General features: G+C 41.8%; 1 protein-coding gene across 1 annotated transcript in view; it reads left to right on the top strand.

Annotated features, from left to right (window-relative positions):
• Window positions 1-5,362: 5,362 nt before the first annotated feature.
• LOC106586845 (high affinity cGMP-specific 3',5'-cyclic phosphodiesterase 9A) overlaps window positions 5,363-22,610 on the top strand; it is a 40,092-nt gene continuing 22,844 nt past the window's right edge. Inside the window, exons 1-2 of the mRNA XM_014174557.2 lie at window positions 5,363-5,842; window positions 6,432-6,502. Coding sequence (XP_014030032.2) covers window positions 6,481-6,502 — 22 coding nt within the window. The 5' untranslated portion in view covers window positions 5,363-5,842; window positions 6,432-6,480. The remainder of the gene's footprint in view (window positions 5,843-6,431; window positions 6,503-22,610) is intronic.

The following is a 22,610-nucleotide window of genomic DNA, read 5'->3' as shown; positions in this document are numbered from 1 at the left end:
CTACATCTTCATGTGCACTAATATCATAGGCTAATTTACTTTGTAGCTAATTCACCACATTAGGAAGTGAAAACTCAAAACAAATTAGTTAGATCGCTAACACTAAATATAATACCTACTGCTATGTATTCCTCTAAAAGTACATTTAAAATAGTTGCTATTGAGGTCAATAGTAAGAGATAACAAATTAAAATTATACCCACAGAAAGCGGAGAACAACAGTAGTTGTTTCCAAAGCTATATACTGTATGTATTTCCCGCTATTGGATTTTGAAATGATTGTACTATATATATATATATATATATATATATATATATATATATATATATATATATAATCTCAGAAGCCTTTTTCTGTCTCCCGGACCGCACATCAAGAGGCTCGCTCATCACAGCAACAGGCCCCAGCGGAACAGGCCCAGGGACTGGGCAGACACTTTCATTACAGGAATCATGAGCATAATTCGCTTTACTGTTTGACCAAATCATGGTTTTAGCCACCAAAAAAATGTGATTGTTTTGAAACTTTTGAATGTGGTGGCCATGTAATGAATGTTCAGCTCACACTGATACGACCAATATTATTATTATTATTTTTTTTTTACCTCGCACAGCCAAGTCAATGGGTCGCAAAATGCCACTAAATGGTTGCAGTCTGGAGCCCTGTCCCTTGACATACTGTATCTGTATTGTAATCAAAGATCTGTCAGTAGTAGTGGTCTTATAGATTGTAGCAAACTAACTAGCTAGCATTATCTATCTGTTATTACCTGAGTGTATTATGCTCTAAATGTGAATGCGGCAGCGCCTACCTGGCGTGGTGGGGTCTATATATCTCTCCAGGTTGGTAGTATTTTTACCAATGATGTACAGTGACTTGGACTCCTTGACTTTTTCCACATTTTGTTACGTTACAGCCTTATTCTATAATGTATTACATCCTTTTTTCCCCTCATTAATCTACACACAATACCCCATAATTTATCCCCCCCCCAAAAAAACTGAAATTTCACAATTAAATAATTATTCAGATCCTTTACTTTGTACTTCGTTGAAGGAGCTTTAGCAGCGATTACAGCCTCTAGTCTTCTTGGGTATGAGGCTACAAGCTTGGCACACCTGTATTTGGGGAGTTTCTCCCAATTTCTGCAGATCCTCTCAAGCTCTGTCAGGTTGAATGGGGAGTGTCGCTGCACAGCTGTTTTCAGGTTTCTTCAGAGATGTTCGATTGGGTTCAAGTCCAGGCTCTGGCTGGGCCACTCAAGGACATTCAGAGACTTGTCCCAAAGCCACTCCTGCGCCGTCTTGGTTGTGTGCTTTGGGTCGTTGTCCTGTTGGAAGGTGAACCCTCACCCCAGTCTGAGGTCGTGAGCTCGCTGGAGCAGGTTTTCATCAAGGATCGATCTCTCTCTGTACTTTGCGCCGTTCATCTTTGCCTCGATCCTGACTAGTCTCCCAGTCCCTGCCGCTGAAAAACATCCCCACAGCATGATGCTGCCACCACCATGCTTCACCGTAGGGATGGTGCCAGGTTTCTTCCAGACGTGACACTTGGCATTCAGGCCAAAGAGTTCAATCTTGCTTTCATCAGACCAGAGAATCTTGTTTCTCATGGTCTGAGAATCCTTTAGGGTCTTTTTGGCAAACTCCAAGCGGGCTGTCATGTGCCTTTTACTGAGGAGTGACTTCTGTCTGGCCACTCTACCATAAAGGCCTGTTTGGTGGAGTGCTGCAGAGATGTTTGTCTTTCTGGAAAGTTCTCCCATCTCCAGAGGAACTCTAGAGCTCTGTCAGAGTGACCATCGGGTTCTTGGGCACCTCCCTGACCAAGGCCCTTCTCCCCCGATTGCTCAGTTTAGCCGGGCGGCCAGCTCCAGGTCTTGGTGGTTCCAAACTTCTTCCATTTCAGAATGATGGAGGCCACTGTGTTCTTGGGGACCTTCAATGCTGCAGAAATGTTTTGGTACCCTTGCCCAGATCTGTGCCTCGACACAATCCTGTCTCAGAGCTCTACGGACACTTCCTTTGATCTCATGGCTGGGTTTTTGCTCTGACATGCACTGTCAACTGTGGGACCTTATATAGACAGGTGTGTGCCTTTCCAAATCATGTCCAATCAATTGAATTTACCACAGGTGGATTCCAATCAAGTTGTAGAAACATCTCAAGGATGGTCAATGGAAACAGGATGCATCTGAGCTCAATTTCCAGTCTCATAGCAAAGTTTCTATTATTATACATTTGCATAAATGTCTAAAAACCTGTTTTCGCTTTGTCATTTTGGGGTATTGTATGTATATTGCTGAGGAAATTGTTTTATTTAACTGATTTTAGAATAAGGCTGTAACATAACAAAATGTGGAAAAAGTCAGGGGGTCTGAAGACTTTCTGAAGGCACTGTATATAAACCCTGTATTGTTGATGCTATTTATTGGTCTTTGAGAGGCTTTGTAGCCACCGGTTGGCCATATTTTCATTCCTCAGTATTTCAATTAAATGTTTCGAAGACAAAATTACATGTATGTATTTTTAAATTTTTTGTAGTGGGGACCGTAACAATAGTAATCTCAAAAACATTATACTTTAAGGAATAAAAAAAATAAAAAAATTAATTCATTTGTTTTGCTCACATATTATAATTCAAAAGTATGTATTAAGGAAGTGGTCACCAACCTTTTCTGAGCCGAGATCACTTTCTGGGTCAAAATGCAGGTCGAGATCTACCGCTCAGAATAAAAATCATGAGCCTATTAAAAACAGTACTGTAGCAATGAGGTTTGTGCAGTAGGCTAGAGGCTCAATACATTATTGGCTATTATTGAATTGCCCTACCAATGTTCTTCTCAGACCATTTTACACAATTCCTGGAAGCTGAAAATGTCCCAGTTCTTCCACGGCCTGCATACTCACCAGACATGTCACCTATTGCGCACATTTGGGATTCTCTGGATCGACGTGTGCGACAGCGTGTTTCAGTTCCCGCCAATATCCAGCAACTTCGCACAACCATTGAAGAGGAGTGGGACAACATTCCAAAGGCCACAGTCAACAACCTGAGGAGAGTTGGAGAGTTGTCGCACTGCATGAGGCAAATGGTGGTCACACCAGATACTGACTGGTTTTGTGATCCAGGCCCCTACTTTTATTTTATTTTTTTAACCTATCTGTGACCAACAGATTAATTTCTGTATTCCCATTTATGTGAAATCTATAGATTAGGGCCTAATGAATTTTTAAATTGACTGATATCCATACATGAACTGTACCTCAGTAAAACCTTTGAAATTGTTGCGTTTATATTTTTGTTCGGTGAATGTTGTATTATACAGGGCGCATTTGGAAAAGAGACCTAAGTCTTAATATGTCTTAAAATAAAGAATAAATAAAAACATAATAATGCATTTCTATAGCTTCCAAAGCCACCGTGGAGGCATGGTGGCTTCAACACAATGGTGGGGGAGGGCCAAGATGGAGGCATGGTGGCTTTAGCACAATGGTGGGGAGGGCCAAGATGGAGGCACGGTGGCTTCAACACAATGGTGGGGGAGGGCCAAGATGGAGGCATGGTGGCTTTAGCACAATGGTGGGGAGGGCCAAGATGGAGGCACGGTGGCTTCAACACAATGGTGGGGAGGGCCAAGATGGAGGCACGGTGGCTTTAGCACAATGGTGGGGGAGGGCCAAGATGGAGGCACAGTGGCTTCAACACAATGGTGGGGGGAGGGCCAAGATGGAGGCACGGTGACTTCAACACAATGGTGGGGGAGGGCCAAGATGGAGGCACGGTGGCTTCAACACAATGGTGGGGGAGGGCCAAGATGGAGGCACGGTGGCTTTAGCACAATGGTGGGAGGGAAATGGAAGTGGCTTCAACACAATGGTGGGGGAGGGCCAAGATGGAGGCATGGTGGCTTTAGCACAATGGTGGGGGAGGGGCAAGATGGAGGCACGGTGGCTTCAACACAATGGTGGGGGAGGGCCAAGATGGAGGCACGGTGGCTTCAACACAATGGTGGGGGAGGGCCAAAATGGAGGCATGGTGGCTTCAACACAATGGTGGGGGAGGGCCAAGATGGAGGCACGGTGGCTTCAACACAATGGTGGGGGAGGGCCAAGATGGAGGCATGGTGGCTTTAGCACAATGGTGGGGGAGGGCCAAGATGGAGGCACGGTGGCTTCAACACAATGGTGGGGGAGGGCCAAGATGGAGGCACGGTGGCTTCAACACAATGGTGGGGGAGGGCCAAGATGGAGGCACGGTGGCTTCAACACAATGGTGGGGGAGGGCCAAGATGGAGGCACGGTGACTTCAACATAGTGCCCCTATCAGTCATTGCATTCGGTCTTGTTTGAATCAACACGATAAGTAAAGCGGCTCCTTTTTCTACCGGGTGCTTGTACCCCCAGGAGAGTAGCTATGGTGTGCCTTATTTGCATCAGTGATTTGTAACCTGGGCATGGTATTTATTTTCCACCAATTACAGCATTGCAACATTGCAGTGAGAAAGCCTTACAATTCTGAAAATGCCATGCATGCTTTTGATTGGACCAAAAAAATAACACTGAAAATCTCTGTCTCTCCAGTCCACTTACTAGTTAAACATTTTGTTGCAGACAAAATCTAGTCAGCCGAAATGAAAAATCTGCTTCTCTGGGTCTATTTAGTCAGTTATCGTCTCGTCAATTGCCACTGAAAAATAGGTGGTTGACAAATATTTTTGTCACTATTTTCATTTACGAAACTAACACACACACACACAGACAAACCCACATACCTGACGTGCAAACAGCATATAAAGGAGCATCATCAATAACATGTTTAGGCAATAGACACACTTAGACACACACACACTATTTAATTAACTGTGTTGCTTGGTTACAACAACATATTGTCCTCATCACTCAAACACGAGCACACAGACAGACCAGCTCAACATCTAGGGGAAAAAAGTCCATAAACAAAAGGTTTTGTCTTTGTTCCCAATCTTTACTGCAATCACCTGGTTCAATTCCACATCATTCAAATGGGTTGTTTTATTACAGCAACATAACCTTCTGGGTAGTGATGCAGACACACACTATGGCTGTGGCTGTCATAGAGGCGAGGCTTAGTATGGTCCTAACCTCTGACCCCTGGTGAAACGGTGTTCTATCGTTTAATGTGACACGGTGTACAATGGAACCCGGCCAACCGGTGCTTTTACTAGTTCACATACCTGCACTTTTATTGGCCTCTCAGGTGAACTTTGGCCACAACTTTGTTCTGCAACAATAGCAGGGCTGTGTTTTTGTCATTTAGTTATTTTCTGTGCGTAGGATGGGAAATTATAAGTGTCTTGTTAAGATATCAAGCTGGCACTATCTCCAAACACCACTACTGTATTCAGCTGGCACCATCTCCAAACACCACTACTGTATTCAGCTGGCACCATCTCCAAACACCACTACTGTATTCAGCTGGCACCATCTCCAAACACCACTACTGCATTCAGTAGTGAGACAGAAAAAAACTATTACTCTCTCTTGTTTTGCCATCTGTTGTGTCGCTTTCATTCTCTCGTTGCCACTGGTTTACATAAGGTGTGTTTGAGTGTGAGAGAAGGGCCAATCAATATCTGTTACACCACCAGGCTCAGTTCTAATGAAAGGCAGATAGTTGAGTGAAGGCTTCAGTCAGATAGTTGAGTGTATCAGACCTGTGTGCAGTGTTGTCTTTATAACACAGAGTGAAGTGGTATGAGTTTAAGCTTTTCTGTGTAGTACCATCCTACACCTTCCTTCCCACAGATAAAGAGGAACTCTTCCAGAATGTATTGACACAGGTGGCAGAGCAGTTTTCCAGGTAAGAGCACTGATATTGCTTTCATGGACATTTTGTCTTGCCTTCGTAAATGCTTTTTTTTCTCTGGTTTTAGTAAATGCTTGCTATTTGTCTGTTACTATATTTATGCGTGTGCTGCTTTCAGATAATCAATGCTCTCTGTCCCGTCTCTCTATCCTATCTGCCTTTTAATTTTCTCTCTGTCCATCTCTCTCTCCTTCTCTCTCTCTGTCCATCTCTCTCTCCCCATCTCTCTCCTTGTCTCTCTCTCTGTCCATCTCTCTCTCCTTGTGTCTCTCTCTCTGTCCATCTCTCTCTCCTTGTCTCTCTCTCTCTGTCCATCTCTCTCCTTCTCTCTCTCTGTCCATCTCTCTCTCTGTCCATCTCTCTCCTTGTCTCTCTCTCTCTCTGTCCATCTCTCTCTCTCCATCTCTCTCCCCATCTCTCTCTCTGTCCATCTCTGTCCTATCCCTCTCTCTCTCTCTCTCTCTCTCTCTCTCTCTCTGTACATCTCTGTCCTATCCTCTCTCTCTCTCTCTCTCTCTCTCTCTCTCTCTCTCTCTCTCTCTCTCTCTCTCTCTCTCTGTCCATCACTTATTTTTCTCTGCAGAGCGTTTAAAATCAACGAGCTGGAGACAGAGGTGACAAACCGCTTGGCCATGTTGGAGAAGAGAGTTGAGCGTGAGTCACACAGTACTGTGTCTGTGTTTTTATTTCTCCCCAGAGTGGAGGCAGCCTCTTATATCACAGTGAGTTTCTCCCCAGAGAGGAGGCAGCCTCTTATATCACAGTGCATGTCCAGTTACCTGCCACGGGGAATAGTAAGGGGACTGCAGAGCAGATACACTGAAATGCAGAGAACCAAGCAGATGGCCTGAAACCGTAATACCAAGCAGATGGCCTGAAACCGTAATACCAAGCAGATGGCCTGAAACCGTAATACCAAGCAGATGGCCTGAAACCGTAATACCAAGCAGATGGCCTGAAACCGTAATACCAAGCAGATGGCCTGAAACCGTAATACCAAGCAGATGGCCTGAAACCGTAATACCAAGCAGATGGCCTGAAACCGTAATACCAAGCAGATGGCCTGAAACCGTAATACCAAGCAGATGGCCTGAAACCGTAATACCAAGCAGATGGCCTGAAACCGTAATACCAAGCAGATGGCCTGAAACAGTATTCAGTTTTACATTTGAGTAATTTCACCTTTTTAATTCAGCGATTAACCTAGATGTTCAGTAACTGTATGTGGTGCCCGCGGCGGTGTATGGGGCAATCGAACCCTCACTGAAACTGCAGTAAAATGTGCAGTAAACATTGATGTACTACTGTATGTGAGAGGCAATTTTAAATAGGTTCACTCGCCACTCATTAACTTGGCTGGATGGGAAATAGAAATGGTAACCCGGGAGATTGAGTCATGAAGAGAGAATGTTAAGGTTAAGAAAAGTAACCCCCGAAAGGGGGGGGATTTAACTATTTGGTAGGGTTTCAATGAGGTGTTTTGTATTTGTATTTATTATGGATCCCCATTAGCTGCTACCAAAGCAGCAGCTACTCTTCCTGGACATTACAATACATTCACAGATTTCACAATACACTGTGTGCCCTCAGGCCCCTACTCCACCACTACCACATATTTACAGTACTAAATCCATGTGTATGTATAGTGAGTATGTTATCGTGTGTGTGTGTATGCATGTGTATGTGCTAATGTTTCAAATCAAATGCATTTATATATATAGCCCTTCTTACATCAGCTGATATCACAAAGTGCTGTACAGAAACCCAGCCTAAAACCCCAAACAGCAAGCAATGCAGGTGTAGAAGCACGGTGGCTATGTTTGTGTTGCTTCACAGTCCCCGCTGTTCCATAAGGTGTTTTTTAATCTGTTTTTTTAAATCTAATTTTACTGCTTGCGTCAGTTACCTGATGTGGAATAGAGTTCCATGTAGTCATGGCTCTATGTAGTACTGTGCGCCTCCCATAGTCTGTTCAGGACTTGGGGACTGTGAAGAGACCTCTGGTGGCATGTCTTATGGGGTATGCATGGGTGTCTGAGCTGTGTGCCAGTAGTTTAAACAGACAGCTTGGTGCATTCAACATGTCAATACCTCTCATAATTAAAAGTAGTGATGAAGTCAATCTCTCCTCCACTTTCAGCCAGGAGAGATTGACATGCATAATATTAATATTAGCTCTTTGTGTACATCCAAGGGCCAGCCGTGCTGCCCTGTTCTGAGCCAATTGCAATTTTCCTAAGTCCTTTTTTGTGGCACCTGACCACACGACTGAACAGTAGTCAATGTGTGACTAAACTAGGGCCTGTAGGACCTGCCTTGTTGATAATGTTGTTAAGAGGACAGATCATCGCTTTATTATAGACAGTCTTCTCCCCATCTTAGCTACTGTTGTATCAATATGTTTTGACCATGACAGTTTACAATCTAGTGTTACTCCAAGCAGTTTAGTCATCTCAATTTTCTCAATTTCCACATTATTTATTACAAGATTTAGTTGAGGTTTAGAGTGAGTGTTTTGTTCCAAATACAATGCTTTTAGTTTTAGAAATATTTAGGGCTAACTTATTCCTTGCCACCCACTCTGAAACTAACTGCAGCTCTTTGTTGAGTGTTGCAATCATCAGTTTTGTCTTGAGCTATTTAGCTATGCGACTTTGTTCAGCTTTAAACTTACTTGTGTCTAGTGGTTGTTATACAGTGATTTTTAACATTTCAAATGGTCTTCACAAACAAAACTGTCCACTAACTTACTGAATTTGAGTCTTTTAATTTGATCTTTGTGCCCTGTTGTGTAACACAATAGACTGACATATCAGGTAGATCCCTGCCCCTGACATCATACATTCTCTAGAGTCCATTCCCCTTGTCACGGATCTCTCCGGCACTGTTGCTCATTCCGTGCACCAGTTCAGAGGTCACCGGCCTCTAGGAACTGAACTGTTGATTACGTACACCTGGTGCCCATTTCTCAATGATTAATAATTGTATTAGGCTGCCCTTTGGTTCACCATTGGGCTGTTGATTTATTGTTCCAATGTCCGTTTGGTTGTGTGAAGTAGCTATGCGTTGTTTCATCTTCTGTGCTGCGTGTTTTATGTATTGTGCAAATGATTACGGGTCTCGTCCCGTGTTGTATCATTGTGTACTTGTGTTTTCGGGTCTCGCCCCATTTTATTTATTTGAGGTACTCCTCTCTCTTTTGTTTGGGTTTCAACCCTGTGTTTTGTTAGGTGTTTTTTGTCTTTGTACCCATGCCTTTACACGGCACACTGTAATTTGGATCAATAAAAAAAAAAATATACGCATTCCTGCGCCTGTCTCCCGATCCATTTATACCATCGTGACACACCTATTATTCTCCTCTTGTCTAGTGTTTCCCAACCCTGGTCCTCCAGTAACCCCAACAGTACACATTGATGTTGTAGCGCTGAACAGACACCCCTCATTCAGCTCATTGAGGGCTTGATGACTAGTTGACAAATTGAATCAGGTGTGCTTGTTGGGGGTACTGGAGGACCAGGGTTGGGAAACACTGGTCTAGGCTATAGATTAAGGAAGTTAACTAGGTCACGTGTTACTAGCTATGTTCTCTACTATAGTTTAACAGGCTTCTGGACACGAATTCACATAGAAATATCATGGAATTAGTGGGAGATATGCAATGTCATAGACGTATACAACGCTAGCTGTAGCCTTGACATGGCTAGCCTCCACTAAACACCATAATAACGGAGGTTAGCTAAATTAAGGCTATGCTAGCTGTCTTTGACCCTATAGCTAAAGCTACTGCTGCTTCCTAGTTCTGCCCATTTAATCTATTTCTGTCCTTTTTTGTTGTGTGCCAGGAAGTTAGTTTTCACACTGTCCTACACTATGCCCACAGGCTTTTCTTTGATTTAATGTATTAATTGTCTGTAATCACACATGGCTTTAAAATAAAATTGATAAAGATAGCTTGCTACGCTTCATTCCAGTTAAGTCCTGGTAGTAGAGGTTTTTCTTTTTGCACCCTACTGTTTCCGACGCCTCTACTGACTTCAGCTGTTCTGTCACAATTTGTCCCGTACACAGCCTTGCTGTGCAGTCCAGTGGGAACATTTAATCAGTAATTCATCTTTAACCATTACATTGTCGCCCTTCACTGTAAAGTACTGCTACTGTCATGGCCGCGTCGTTTTTGTTCTGGATTGACTGACTGCCTCGAGGTCTTTGGTGGAACACCTTGAACCCAGATTTAAACCATTGTGAAATTGTGTGTGTGTGTGTGTGTGTGTGCGTGTGTGTGTGTGTGTGCGTGTGTGCGTGTGTGTGTGTGTGTGTGTGTGTGTGAGATTTCTGACTCAATTCACCCTTTCATCCCCCACATTTTGAACTACAAACAGCAGATTTCACGATGACACCTACGTAAACAGGAAACAAGCCAGCAGCTGCTAACAGGCAAATGATGTACACTGACAGGCAGCATTACATTAATACACACTTTAACACATAATGGTCCAGTGTCCTCATAACAACCTTCTCTGACCTCTCAGTCACCGTGGCGACCCCACGGTTGTTACGGAGACAACGTACGAGCGGACGGGTCTCCCATGGAGACTGAGCTCTCAGTCCACAAAGATTCATCCTCCCCTTGCTCTCCATTATTTTTTGTTTTCTCCCCCAAGAGATCAGCCTAATGGCCACATATACTAATGGGACTTGGAGAGGCGTCAATTGAAGACATTGATTCAGGGATTTCTTTATCTACTCGGGCCATAACCTTGTCCCCAGGTTCGAGAGAGACGTCTGAGGACGAGATTACTTGGGACATGCTTCTATCAAACACCTATTTGGCAGAGGCGCGTCGCAGAACAATTTGCATTGCAGAAAAGCACAGTGCAGAAAAACCCTAATGCACTTTGATTGAATTCTAGCCAGAGAGTACAAATTCAATTCAAATCAAATGTTATTTGTGACATGATTCGTAAACAACAGGTGTGGACTAACAGTGAAATGCTTCCTAAACAACAGGTGTAGACTAACAGTGAAATGCTTCCTAAACAACAGGTGCAGACTAACAGTGAAATGCTTCCTAAACAACAGGTGTAGACTAACAGTGAAATGCTTCCTAAACAACAGGTGAAGACTAACAGTGAAATGCTTCCTAAACAACAGGTGTAGACTAACAGTGAAATGCTTCCTAAACAACAGGTGTAGACTAACAGTGAAATGCTTCCTAAACAACAGGTGTAGACTAACAGTGAAATGCTTCCTAAACAACAGGTGTAGACTAACAGTGAAATGCTTCCTAAACAACAGGTGTGGACTAACAGTGAAATGCTTCCTAAACAACAGGTGTAGACTAACAGTGAAATGCTTCCTAAACAACAGGTGTGGACTAACAGTGAAATGCTTCCTAAACAACAGGTGTGGACTAACAGTGAAATGCTTCCTAAACAACAGGTGTAGACTAACAGTGAAATGCTTCCTAAACAACAGGTGTGGACTAACAGTGAAATGCTTCCTAAACAACAGGTGTAGACTAACAGTGAAATGCTTCCTAAACAACAGGTGCAGACTAACAGTGAAATGCTTCCTAAACAACAGGTGTGGACTAACAGTGAAATGCTTCCTAAACAACAGGTGTAGACTAACAGTGAAATGCTTCACAAACAACAGGTGAAGACTAACAGTGAAATGCTTCCTAAACAACAGGTGTGGACTAACAGTGAAATGCTTCCTAAACAACAGGTGTAGACTAACAGTGAAATGCTTCCTAAACAACAGGTGAAGACTAACAGTGAAATGCTTCCTAAACAACAGGTGTGGACTAACAGTGAAATGCTTCCTAAACAACAGGTGTGGACTAACAGTGAAATGCTTCCTAAACAACAGGTGTAGACTAACAGTGAAATGCTTCCTAAACAACAGGTGTAGACTAACAGTGAAATGCTTCCTAAACAACAGGTGTGGACTAACAGTGAAATGCTTCCTAAACAACAGGTGTGGACTAACAGTGAAATGCTTCCTAAACAACAGGTGTGGACTAACAGTGAAATGCTTCCTAAACAACAGGTGTAGACTAACAGTGAAATGCTTCCTAAACAACAGGTGTGGACTAACAGTGAAATGCTTACTGACAGGTCCTTCCCAACAATGAAGAGAGAAAGAAAATAGAGAAATAATAGAAAAGTAATAACACGTAATAAATACACAACTTGATAACTTGGTTATATACACGGGGTACCAGTACTGAGTAATGATAACTAGGTTATATACACGGGGTACCAGTACTGAGTAATGATAACTAGGCTATATACACGGGGTACCAGTACTGAGTAATGATAACTAGGTTATATACACGGGGTACCAGTACTGAGAAATGATAACTAGGCTATATACACGGGGTACCAGTACTGAGTAATGATAACTAGGTTATATACACGGGGTACCAGTACTGAGTAATGATAACTTGGTTATATACACGGGGTACCAGTACTGAGTAATGATAACTAGACTATATACACAGGGTACCAGTACTGAGTAATGATAACTTGGTTATATACACGGGGTACCAGTACTGAGTAATGATAACTAGGCTATATACACGGGGTACCAGTACTGAGTAATGATAACTAGGTTATATACACGGGGTACCAGTACTGAGTAATGATAACTAGGCTATATACACAGGGTACCAGTACTGAGTAATGATAACTAGGCTATATACACAGGGTACCAGTACTGAGTAATGATAACTAGGTTATATACACGGGGTACCAGTACTGAGTAATGATAACTTGGTTATATACACGGGGTAGCAGTACTGAGTAATGATAACTAGGCTATATACACGGGGTACCAGTACTGAGTAATGATAACAAGACTATATACACGGGGTACCAGTACTGAGTAATGATAACTTGGTTATATACACGGGGTACCAGTACTGAGTAATGATAACTAGGCTATATACACAGGGTACCAGTACTGAGTAATGATAACTAGGTTATATACACGGGGTACCAGTACTGAGTAATGATAACTAGGCTATATACACGGGGTACCAGTACTGAGTAATGATAACTAGGCTATATACACAGGGTACCAGTACTGAGTAATGATAACTAGGCTATATACACAGGGTACCAGTACTGAGTAATGATAACGTGGTTATATACACGGGGTACCAGTACTGAGTAATGATAACTTGGTTATATACACGGGGTACCAGTACTGAGTAATGATAACTTGGTTATATACACGGGGTACCAGTACTGAGTAATGATAACTAGGCTATATACACGGGGTACCAGTACTGAGTAATGATAACTAGGTTATATACACGGGGTACCAGTACTGAGTAATGATAACTAGGCTATATACACGGGGTACCAGTACTGAGTAATGATAACTAGGCTATATACACAGGGTACCAGTACTGAGTAATGATAACTAGGCTATATACACGGGGTACCAGTACTGAGTAATGATAACTAGGCTATATACACGGGGTACCAGTACTGAGTAATGATAACTTGGTTATATACACGGGGTACCAGTACTGAGTAATGATAACTTGGTTATATACACGGGGTACCAGTACTGAGTAATGATAACTAGGCTATATACACGGGGTACCAGTACTGAGTAATGATAACTAGGCTATATACACGGGGTACCAGTACTGAGTAATGATAACTAGGTTATATACACGGGGTACCAGTACTGAGTAATGATAACTAGGTTATATACACGGGGTACCAGTACTGAGTAATGATAACTAGGCTATATACACGGGGTACCAGTACTGAGTAATGATAACTAGGTTATATACACGGGGTACCAGTACTGAGTAATGATAACTTGGTTATATACACGGGGTACCAGTACTGAGTAATGATAACTAGGCTATATACACGGGGTACCAGTACTGAGTAATGATAACTAGGTTATATACACGGGGTACCAGTACTGAGTAATGATAACTAGGCTATATACACAGGGTACCAGTACTGAGTAATGATAACTAGGCTATATACACGGGGTACCAGTACTGAGTAATGATAACTAGGCTATATACACGGGGTACCAGTACTGAGTAATGATAACTAGGCTATATACACGGGGTACCAGTACTGAGTAATGATAACTAGGCTATATACACGGGGTACCAGTACTGAGTAATGATAACTTGGTTATATACACGGGGTACCAGTACTGAGTAATGATAACTAGGCTATATACACGGGGTACCAGTACTGAGTAATGATAACTAGGTTATATACACGGGGTACCAGTACTGAGTAATGATAACTAGGCTATATACACAGGGTACCAGTACTGAGTAATGATAACTAGGCTATATACACGGGGTACCAGTACTGAGTAATGATAACAAGGCTATATACACGGGGTACCAGTACTGAGTAATGATAACTTGGTTATATACACGGGGTACCAGTACTGAGTAATGATAACTAGGCTATATACACGGGGTACCAGTACTGAGTAATGATAACTAGGCTATATACACAGGGTACCAGTACTGAGTAATGATATCTAGTTTATATACACGGGGTACCAGTACTGAGTAATGATAACTAGGCTATATACACGGGGTACCAGTACTGAGTAATGATAACTAGGCTATATACACGGGCTACCAGTACTGAGTAATGATAACTAGGCTATATACACGGGGTACCAGTACTGAGTAATGATAACTAGGCTATATACACAGGGTACCAGTACTGAGTAATGATAACTTGGTTATATACACGGGGTACCAGTACTGAGTAATGATAACTTGGTTATATACACGGGGTACCAGTACTGAGTAATGATAACTAGGCTATATACACGGGGTACCAGTACTGAGTAATGATAACTAGGCTATATACACGGGGTACCAGTACTGAGTAATGATAACTAGGCTATATACACGGGGTACCAGTACTGAGTAATGATAACTAGGCTATATACACGGGGTACCAGTACTGAGTAATGATAACTAGGTTATATACACGGGGTACCAGTACTGAGTAATGATAACTAGGCTATATACACGGGGTACCAGTACTGAGTAATGATAACTAGGCTATATACACGGGGTACCAGTACTGAGTAATGATAACTTGGTTATATACACGGGGTACCAGTACTGAGTAATGATAACTAGGCTATATACACGGGGTACCAGTACTGAGTAATGATAACTAGGTTATATACACGGGGTACCAGTACTGAGTAATGATAACTAGGCTATATACACAGGGTACCAGTACTGAGTAATGATAACTAGGCTATATACACGGGGTACCAGTACTGAGTAATGATAACAAGGCTATATACACGGGGTACCAGTACTGAGTAATGATAACTTGGTTATATACACGGGGTACCAGTACTGAGTAATGATAACTAGGCTATATACACGGGGTACCAGTACTGAGTAATGATAACTAGGTTATATACACGGGGTACCAGTACTGAGTAATGATAACTAGGCTATATACACGGGGTACCAGTACTGAGTAATGATAACTAGGCTATATACACGGGCTACCAGTACTGAGTAATGATAACTAGGCTATATACACGGGGTACCAGTACTGAGTAATGATAACTAGGCTATATACACAGGGTACCAGTACTGAGTAATGATAACTTGGTTATATACACGGGGTACCAGTACTGAGTAATGATAACTAGGTTATATACACGGGGTACCAGTACTGAGTAATGATAACTTGGTTATATACACGGTGTACCAGTACTGAGTAATGATAACTTGGTTATATACACGGGGTACCAGTACTGAGTAATGATAACTAGGCTATATACACGGGGTACCAGTACTGAGTAATGATAACTAGGTTATATACACGGGGTACCAGTACTGAGTAATGATAACTAGGCTATATACACGGGGTACCAGTACTGAGTAATGATAACTAGGCTATATACACGGGGTACCAGTACTGAGTAATGATAACAAGACTATATACACGGGGTACCAGTACTGAGTAATGATAACTTGGTTATATACACGGGGTACCAGTACTGAGTAATGATAACTAGGCTATATACACGGGGTACCAGTACTGAGTAATGATAACTAGGCTATATACACGGGGTACCAGTACTGAGTAATGATAACTAGGTTATATACACGGGGTACCAGTACTGAGTAATGATAACTAGGCTATATACACAGGGTACCAGTACTGAGTAATGATAACTAGGCTATATACACGGGGTACCAGTACTGAGTAATGATAACAAGGCTATATACACGGGGTACCAGTACTGAGTAATGATAACTTGGTTATATACACGGGGTACCAGTACTGAGTAATGATAACTAGGCTATATACACAGGGTACCAGTACTGAGTAATGATATCTAGGTTATATACACGGGGTACCAGTACTGAGTAATGATAACTAGGCTATATACACGGGGTACCAGTACTGAGTAATGATAACTAGGCTATATACACGGGCTACCAGTACTGAGTAATGATAACTAGGCTATATACACGGGGTACCAGTACTGAGTAATGATAACTAGGCTATATACACAGGGTACCAGTACTGAGTAATGATAACTTGGTTATATACACGGGGTACCAGTACTGAGTAATGATAACTTGGTTATATACACGGGGTACCAGTACTGAGTAATGATAACTAGGCTATATACACAGGGTACCAGTACTGAGTAATGATAACTAGGCTATATACACAGGGTACCAGTACTGAGTAATGATAACTAGGCTATATACACGGGGTACCAGTACTGAGTAATGATAACTAGGCTATATACACGGGGTACCAGTACTGAGTAATGATAACTAGGCTATATACACGGGGTACCAGTACTGAGTAATGATAACTAGGTTATATACACGGGGTACCAGTACTGAGTAATGATAACTAGGCTATATACACGGGGTACCAGTACTGAGTAATGATAACTAGGCTACATACACGGGGTACCAGTACTGAGTAATGATAACTAGGCTATATACACGGGGTACCAGTACTGAGTAATGATAACTAGGCTATATACACCGGGTACCAGTACTGAGTAATGATAACTTGGCTATATACACGGGGTACCAGTACTGAGTAATGATATCTAGGTTATATACACGGGGTACCAGTACTGAGTAATGATAACTAGGCTATATACACGGGGTACCAGTACTGAGTAATGATAACTAGGCTATATACACGGGCTACCAGTACTGAGTAATGATAACTAGGCTATATACACGGGGTACCAGTACTGAGTAATGATAACTAGGCTATATACACGGGGTACCAGTACTGAGTAATGATAACTTGGTTATATACACGGGGTACCAGTACTGAGTAATGATAACTTGGTTATATACACGGGGTACCAGTACTGAGTAATGATAACTAGGCTATATACACAGGGTACCAGTACTGAGTAATGATAACTAGGCTATATACACAGGGTACCAGTACTGAGTAATGATAACTTGGTTATATACACGGGGTACCAGTACTGAGTAATGATAACTAGGCTATATACACGGGGTACCAGTACTGAGTAATGATAACTAGGCTATATACACAGGGTACCAGTACTGAGTAATGATAACTAGGTTATATACACGGGGTACCAGTACTGAGTAATGATAACTAGGCTATATACACGGGGTACCAGTACTGAGTAATGATAACTAGGCTACATACACGGGGTACCAGTACTGAGTAATGATAACTAGGCTATATACACGGGCTACCAGTACTGAGTAATGATAACTAGGCTATATACACAGGGTACCAGTACTGAGTAATGATAACTTGGTTATATACACGGGGTACCAGTACTGAGTAATGATAACTAGGCTATATACACACGGGGTACCAGTACTGAGTAATGATAACTAGGCTATATACACGGGGTACCAGTACTGAGTAATGATAACTAGGCTATATACACGGGGTACCAGTACTGAGTAATGATAACTTGGTTATATACACGGGGTACCAGTACTGAGTAATGATAACTAGGCTATATACACAGGGTACCAGTACTGAGTAATGATAACTAGGCTATATACACGGGGTACCAGTACTGAGTAATGATAACTAGGCTATATACACGGGGTACCAGTACTGAGTAATGATAACTAGGCTATATACACGGACTACCAGTACTGAGTAATGATAACTAGGCTATATACACAGGGTACCAGTACTGAGTAATGATAACTTGGTTATATACACGGGGTACCAGTACTGATAATGATAACTAGGCTATATACACGGGGTACCAGTACCGAGTAATGATATCTAGGTTATATACACGGGGTACCAGTACTGAGTAATGATAACTAGGCTATATACACGGGGTACCAGTACTGAGTAATGATAACTTGGTTATATACCCTGGGTACCAGTACTGAGTAATGATAACTTGGTTATATACACGGGGTACCAGTACTGAGTAATGATAACTAGGCAATATACACAGGGTACCAGTACTGAGTAATGATAACTAGGCTATATACACGGGGTACCAGTACTGAGTAATGATAACAAGGCTATATACACGGGGTACCAGTACTGAGTAATGATAACTTGGTTATATACACGGGGTACCAGTACTGAGTAATGATAACTAGGCTATATACACAGGGTACCAGTACCGAGTAATGATATCTAGGTTATATACACGGGGTACCAGTACTGAGTAATGATAACTAGGCTATATACACGGGGTACCAGTACTGAGTAATGATAACTAGGCTATATACACGGGCTACCAGTACTGAGTAATGATAACTAGGCTATATACACGGGGTACCAGTACTGAGTAATGATAACTAGGCTATATACACGGGGTACCAGTACTGAGTAATGATAACTAGGTTATATACACGGGGTACCAGTACTGAGTAATGATAACTTGGTTATATACACGGGGTACCAGTACTGAGTAATGATAACTTGGTTATATACACGGGGTACCAGTACTGAGTAATGATAACTAGGCTATATACACAGGGTACCAGTACTGAGTAATGATAACTAGGCTATATACACGGGGTACCAGTACTGAGTAATGATAACAAGGCTATATACACGGGGTACCAGTACTGAGTAATGATAACTTTGTTATATACACGGGGTACCAGTACTGAGTAATGATAACTAGGTTATATACACGGGGTACCAGTACTGAGTAATGATAACTAGGTTATATACACGGGGTACCAGTACTGAGTAATGATAACTAGGCTATATACACGGGGTACCAGTACTGAGTAATGATAACTAGGCTATATACACGGGGTACCAGTACTGAGTAATGATAACTAGGCTATATACACGGGGTACCAGTACTGAGTAATGATAACTTGGTTATATACACGGGGTACCAGTACTGAGTAATGATAACTTGGTTATATACACGGGGTACCAGTACTGAGTAATGATAACTAGGCTATATACACGGGGTACCAGTACTGAGTAATGATAACTAGGCTATATACACGGGGTACCAGTACTGAGTAATGATAACTAGGCTATATACACGGGGTACCAGTACTGAGTAATGATAACTAGGTTATATACACGGGGTACCAGTACTGAGTAATGATAACTAGGCTTTATACACGGGGTACCAGTACTGAGTAATGATAACTAGGCTATATACACAGGGTACCAGTACTGAGTAATGATAACTAGGCTATATACACAGGGTACCAGTACTGAGTAATGATAACTTGGTTATATACACGGGGTACCAGTACTGAGTAATGATAACTTGGTTATATACACGGGGTACCAGTACTGAGTAATGATAACTAGGCTATATACACGGGGTACCAGTACTGAGTAATGATAACTAGGCTATATACACGGGGTACCAGTACTGAGTAATGATAACTAGGTTATATACACGGGGTACCAGTACTGAGTAATGATAACTTGGTTATATACACGGGGTACCAGTACTGAGTAATGATAACTAGGCTATATACACGGGGTACCAGTACTGAGTAATGATAACTAGGTTATATACACGGGGTACCAGTACTGAGTAATGATAAGTAGGCTATATACACAGGGTACCAGTACTGAGTAATGATAACTAGGCTATATACACGGGGTACCAGTACTGAGTAATGATAACTAGGTTATATACACGGGGTACCAGTACTGAGTAATGATAACTTGGTTATATACACGGTGTACCAGTACTGAGTAATGATAACTTGGTTATATACACGGGGTACCAGTACTGAGTAATGATAACTAGGCTATATACACGGGGTACCAGTACTGAGTAATGATAACTAGGTTATATACACGGGGTACCAGTACTGAGTAATGATAACTAGGCTATATACACGGGGTACCAGTACTGAGTAATGATAACTAGGCTATATACACGGGGTACCAGTACTGAGTAATGATAACAAGACTATATACACGGGGTACCAGTACTGAGTAATGATAACTTGGTTATATACACGGGGTACCAGTACTGAGTAATGATAACTAGGCTATATACACGGGGTACCAGTACTGAGTAATGATAACTAGGTTATATACACGGGGTACCAGTACTGAGTAATGATAACTAGGCTATATACACAGGGTACCAGTACTGAGTAATGATAACTAGGCTATATACACGGGGTACCAGTACTGAGTAATGATAACTAGGCTATATACACGGGGTACCAGTACTGAGTAATGATAACTTGGTTATATACACGGGGTACCAGTACTGAGTAATGATAACTAGGCTATATACACAGGGTACCAGTACTGAGTAATGATAACTAGGCTATATACACGGGGTACCAGTACTGAGTAATGATAACTAGGCTATATACACGGGGTACCAGTACTGAGTAATGATAACTAGGCTATATACACGGGGTACCAGTACTGAGTAATGATAACTTGGTTATATACACGGGGTACCAGTACTGAGTAATGATAACTAGGCTATATACACGGGGTACCAGTACTGAGTAATGATAACTTGGTTATATACACGGGGTACCAGTACTGAGTAATGATAACTTGGTTATATACACGGGGTACCAGTACTGAGTAATGATAACTAGGCTATATACACGGGGTACCAGTACTGAGTAATGATAACTAGGTTATATACACGGGGTACCAGTACTGAGTAATGATAACTAGGCTATATACACGGGGTACCAGTACTGAGTAATGATAACTAGGCTATATACACGGGGTACCAGTACTGAGTAATGATAACAAGACTATATACACGGGGTACCAGTACTGAGTAATGATAACTTGGTTATATACACGGGGTATCAGTACTGAGTAATGATAACTAGGCTATATACACGGGGTACCAGTACTGAGTAATGATAACAAGACTATATACACGGGGTACCAGTACTGAGTAATGATAACTTGGTTATATACACGGGGTACCAGTACTGAGTAATGATAACTAGGCTATATACACGGGGTACCAGTACTGAGTAATGATAACTAGGTTATATACACGGGGTACCAGTACTGAGTAATGATAACTAGGCTATATACACAGGGTACCAGTACTGAGTAATGATAACTAGGCTATATACACGGGGTACCAGTACTGAGTAATGATAACAAGGCTATATACACGGGGTACCAGTACTGAGTAATGATAACTTGGTTATATACACGGGGTACCAGTACTGAGTAATGATAACTAGGCTATATACACAGGGTACCAGTACTGAGTAATGATATCTAGGTTATATACACGGGGTACCAGTACTGAGTAATGATAACTAGGCTATATACACGGGGTACCAGTACTGAGTAATGATAACTAGGCTATATACACGGGGTACCAGTACTGAGTAATGATAACTAGGCTATATACACGGGGTACCAGTACTGAGTAATGATAACTAGGCTATATACACAGGGTACCAGTACTGAGTAATGATAACTTGGTTATATACGCGGGGTACCAGTACTGAGTAATGATAACTAGGTTATATACACGGGGTACCAGTACTGAGTAATGATAACTTGGTTATATACACGGTGTACCAGTACTGAGTAATGATAACTTGGTTATATACACGGGGTACCAGTACTGAGTAATGATAACTAGGCTATATACACGGGGTACCAGTACTGAGTAATGATAACTAGGTTATATACACGGGGTACCAGTACTGAGTAATGATAACTAGGCTATATACACAGGGTACCAGTACTGAGTAATGATAACTAGGCTATATACACGGGGTACCAGTACTGAGTAATGATAACAAGACTATATACACGGGGTACCAGTACTGAGTAATGATAACTTGGTTATATACACGGGGTACCAGTACTGAGTAATGATAACTAGGCTATATACACGGGGTACCAGTACTGAGTAATGATAACTAGGTTATACACACGGGGTACCAGTACTGAGTAATGATAACTAGGTTATATACACGGGGTACCAGTACTGAGTAATGATAACTAGGCTATATACACGGGGTACCAGTACTGAGTAATGATAACTTGGTTATATACACGGGGTACCAGTACTGAGTAATGATAACTAGGCTATATACACAGGGTACCAGTACTGAGTAATGATATCTAGGTTATATACACGGGGTACCAGTACTGAGTAATGATAACTAGGCTATATACACGGGGTACCAGTACTGAGTAATGATAACTTGGTTATATACACGGGGTACCAGTACTGAGTAATGATAACTAGGCTATATACACACAGG

This window comes from Salmo salar, chromosome ssa25 (genome assembly GCF_905237065.1).
Source record: "Salmo salar chromosome ssa25, Ssal_v3.1, whole genome shotgun sequence".
NCBI lineage: Eukaryota > Metazoa > Chordata > Actinopteri > Salmoniformes > Salmonidae > Salmo > Salmo salar.
Note: the sequence above shows the minus strand (reverse complement) of the source record. Positions and strands in the feature narration are given on the sequence as shown.